Here is a 4,408-nt window from a genome sequence, read left to right on the forward strand (position 1 = left end):
CAAAAAGGAGGAGACCAAACTACGTTTCCTAGTTTGCATAAGAACATATACGTTTATTAGTAATATATGGATTAAATCGTTATTAAAAATGAAAAAACTAACCTTAATAATAGTAAACAAACTTATATTTTGTTTAAAAAGAAAACAGACATTTAAGTATACAATGTATACTAAGTATTTATTAATGCAATCAGAGCTCACCCCATTTTTCCAGTAAATTTTCCTCTGCTAACTTTTAAGATTTCCATAACCAGACAACCAAACTAGATTACTATTATGGGAACAGTATTGCGGGCAAAACCCTAAAGAAACAAAGGGTAATTTTGTATGTCAAAACTTTGCAAGAAAGGTCTCTTCTAGACAGAGGCGGATCAAGCGTGTCGGGTTCAACTGAACCCAGTATTTTCGACGCGTAACATAAATTTATATGTAAAAATTATTTAAAATAAGAATAAAGAGTAGATATGAACCCATAACTTTAACAATATAATGGATTCAATACTAAATTTTTTATAGGTTGAACCCATAAAATTCAAATCCTGGATCCGCCTCTGCTTCTAGATATAAATAAAACAAACATATGTTCGATCACATGAGCAGGGAACTAACACAAGAAATAAACCAATGAATGTGTTCCCAAATATTTCCACAGCACAAATCATTCATCAAAATCTCAAAAAACCTTCCATGTTATAGCCACAAATGGACATATAAGAAATGGCTGAATTAATTGTATATATATAATACTCTAATTTGTGAACTAAAATTTCCAAATGATTAATCCCCTCAATAATAAAAACAATTCTGCTTCATGTGACACAGTTAATCACTGGTCAAAATACGATATGCTATTATTATGAATGGTGGCACTAAAGTTTGCCCCCGCACTAGAAGGGGGCGTATACAAAGATGAAACGGAGGAAGTGGAAGAAGAGGAGGAGACCACCACCACAGACGGCAGCGGAGGCGGCGGTGGTGGCGGAGTAGGCGGAGCTTGGGGCAGCTGATCAGCGACAGACGTGGAAATAGATGCTATAAGACTATTGGCAGCTTCTCTATATTTGTATCTGAGAATCTCAGACCTAATTGCATTAAGCTCAGCTTGTAAAGTTTGAAGTTGTTGTTGTAAAGTTGAAATTGCACCCATGCATCCGTACACTGGATCCCTTAGCCTCACATTTGCTTCATATACCAAACTATTTGCTGCATCTGCTCTTTGACCCACTGGTACCTCCTAATTAATCAATATTTTCACACCAAAAAGAAAGAAAAAAACAAAAAGAAAAGGAAAGAAAATCACCCAACAATTTAAGAAAGGGGTTTAACTGTGCAAAATATAAAAGAATTTTTTCACTATTAGGTCATCTAAAGATAACAATAAGTAACTTATATTTAGTGTAATTAGTTATTACGTCAAAGAGTTTAACTTTTATATACTAAAAAATGTACTTCCTCCGTTTCAATTTATGTGAACATATTTAACAGGGTACGAAGTTTAAGAAAAAAGAAAAGACTTTTGAACTTGTGGTGTAAAATAATGCACATATATTTTATTTTGTGTGGTTATAAATCATCGCGTAAAGGTAAATTGTTTCCAAATATGGAAATGAGTCATTTTTTTGGCACGGACTAAAAATGAAATAGGTTCACATAAATTGAGAAGGAGGGAGTAAATTTTTTATACCATCATATTAAAGTAACATGATACAGTAGGTAACTATCGTAGAAAGCCTAATTTGCTAATCTTAGAAAAATAAATCAAATGACTTGTTATAACTAGTTATAATTGAAATCCACCTAGAAATAACTAGTTACACATTGGTGGTGGAAATTGTTTTTCATATTATCGGTGCGTATAATTGAAATCCACCTAGAAAAATAAGACAAGTAACCTTCTATAAGAAGTTAAAATACGTACTTTAAAATCTGAAGTTCTTCAGCCTATCAGTGCACATAAATTAAATCCTAAAGAAAAAATATAGAAGGAAATAGGATAAATTGTCAATTTGAGTAACAGTTTGTTTATGGTTGGGATTGTTACATTACACAAATAGATGGTCAAATTCAATGTTTATTTTTTCTAGCCGGTATATATATTAATTATATACAGTTACATATCTATTATATATGAATTATACATATCTTATACATACGTTGGCTATTTTTAGTTTAAGAAATTATTAGGTGGATCGCTATTTGTGTTAATTATTCTATTTGGGGAAATGGTCACATACCAGGAGCAACTTGGAAACATTGCTAGCACCAAAGACTTTATGAACAGCAGCAAATTTCTGGGGTTCATGTGGGGAAAAATAAGGAGAAAAAGGGCATTCCTCAGCACATCTTCTTCTTAAAAGTTTACAAGCAGCACAAGGTGTAATTGTGTTTAAAGTTGTTCCTACTGCAGGCCCCAATATCTGTCTTCTTCCCATTTGTTGTTGCATATGTAGCTGTGAAGATGCATCAATCTCTGTCTTTAACTTCTTCCCAATCTCATCCAATCTCTCCCTATTCACAACAAGTAAAAGACTGTGACGGAGTCAGAATTTTCATTAAGGGTGTCAAAACACAAAAAAGTAAATACACGAAGAAAACAAAGAGCATCAACATATAATATATATGCATAAAACAAATTACCTATCTACACAGTATAATTTTCTGGTGGAGGGATATCAATACTTATTAAACCTAATTGATCTAGTTTCTTAAAAGGTACAAAGAAAAATGAAGTAATTATATTTGACCATGTAAACAACAATATCAACAACAACAATAATAACCCAGTACCGGTGCGGGGTCTGGGGAGGGTATGCAGACCTTACCTCTACCTGATGGAATAGAGAGGTTGTTTCCGATAGACTCTCGGCTAAAAAAACGAAAAAGAGGAAAAGAGACAATATATCAATACTATGTAAAATATTAAGTTAAATTACCTTTCTCTTGACATTCAAGAATACCTCTGGTTAGCTCCTTTGATGGAAGATAAATTGGAAATATGAAGATTGAGTAGTAAGAGGGAGAGAGAAAATGATCAAGAAAGAGGAGAAGGGGAGAAAAAGGAGTGCTTATATTAAGAGGCAAGACAATTAAGGTTATCAGAGATAATTAATGTTCTATCAGAAGAACTAAAAAAATAGATAGCTTACTCTATATGAAAGACGGTGAAAAATTAATTTATTAAGAGAAGTTTCTGATGAAGAGACAATTAGTAAGGAGAAATATAAAGAATATGGTTTTGCAGAATTAAAAATGAAAGAGAGAGAGAAGTGCCAGCTGAGTCAAAGCTATCCCACGTGTGACTAATTGCACCTATTGACTTTTGAAGATAACCAACTGATATTTGCTTGATTGCTTCACACACGTTTGATATGGCTAAGCCAAGTCTTGCCTTCACTTCATTTTCTTATTTACAACTTTTTCAAAACCGAGTCTTGCCTTCACTTCATTTTCTTATTTACAACTTTTACAAAACCACCGTAGAAGAATTAATTTAAATAGTCGTACGTCTAATTACTTAAATTAAAAATAGCAAGTGAATTAATATATAATATACGTATAATTATATAGTAATCAGTGTATAATTTATATATACTAGCCAGAAAATGTACCTAAACGGTGAATCTGACCAACTATTTGTGAAAGAATTCCCTATATTTAGAAGCAAGGAAAGTGATGGTTAAGCGATAAACAAAAGATGACATAATGTGAAGGGTGATTCTCTTTTCTTGATAATATGAGCTGAACTTAGACAGGTATGCTAAATAAGGTATAGTCTAGTTTCTTGTCAGTATCCACTACTTATTTTGCATTCTTTCTCCTACAGAAAGAAAAGGTAAGTGTCAACGTCAATAACCCAACTCCTCTACTCGTTGAAAAAGAGGCTAAAATGTCGTCTAACTCAATAGACTTTTCGAGACAATAACAAATAGGCAAGTTTTTAATTTCTTATATATACTGATGAGTCGTCTAACTCATAGGACGCTCAACATTCAGATTGATCATTGCTACCGAGAGGCTAACCAGCTCACTGACAGTTTGGCTAAGACGGCAGCAGAGACGCAGTAATCTGGTCTCTTTGAATCAAGCAATCAACTTCCTAGGCAATCCAAAGGCCTCTTTTTGCTTGACAAACAGCAGATTCCTAGCATAAGAAACACAAATTTGATAAGACAAATTTCTTTGTTAGTTAGTGTTTTTTGTTGATTGAGGAGGCGAACTATAATTTAATCGCCTATTCCTTGTTATTTAAAGGGTTAACTCTACCCTTGTGTTGTATATTCAAATTATATTTTTGGTTAATACAAGACCCCAGGAATATTGGGAAAGTTCATAAATATATATATATATATATATATATATATATATATATTACCAAACCAGAACATTGATAAGGAAGGTGTAAGGAAAT

General features: G+C 32.8%; 1 protein-coding gene across 2 annotated transcripts; it reads right to left on the bottom strand.

Moving 5' to 3' along the window:
* Nucleotides 1-673: 673 nt before the first annotated feature.
* Nucleotides 674-3,141, bottom strand: LOC104246616 (LOB domain-containing protein 15-like). 2 transcript variants are annotated; one of them, XM_009802464.2, is made up of 3 exons: nucleotides 2,934-3,141; nucleotides 2,235-2,529; nucleotides 674-1,234 (listed from the first exon to the last, which is right to left on the bottom strand). In XM_009802464.2, the coding sequence occupies exons 1-3, from the start codon at nucleotides 2,945-2,947 to the stop codon at nucleotides 827-829; spliced, it is 717 nt and encodes a 238-aa protein (XP_009800766.1). In that variant the 5' UTR covers nucleotides 2,948-3,141; the 3' UTR covers nucleotides 674-826. The 2 variants fall into 2 exon arrangements, with proteins under 2 accessions (XP_009800766.1, XP_009800767.1); XM_009802465.1 differs by having other exon boundaries at nucleotides 2,235-2,508; nucleotides 2,934-3,140.
* Nucleotides 3,142-4,408: the final 1,267 nt, after the last annotated feature.

This window comes from Nicotiana sylvestris, chromosome 6, assembly GCF_000393655.2.
Source record: "Nicotiana sylvestris chromosome 6, ASM39365v2, whole genome shotgun sequence".
NCBI lineage: Eukaryota > Viridiplantae > Streptophyta > Magnoliopsida > Solanales > Solanaceae > Nicotiana > Nicotiana sylvestris.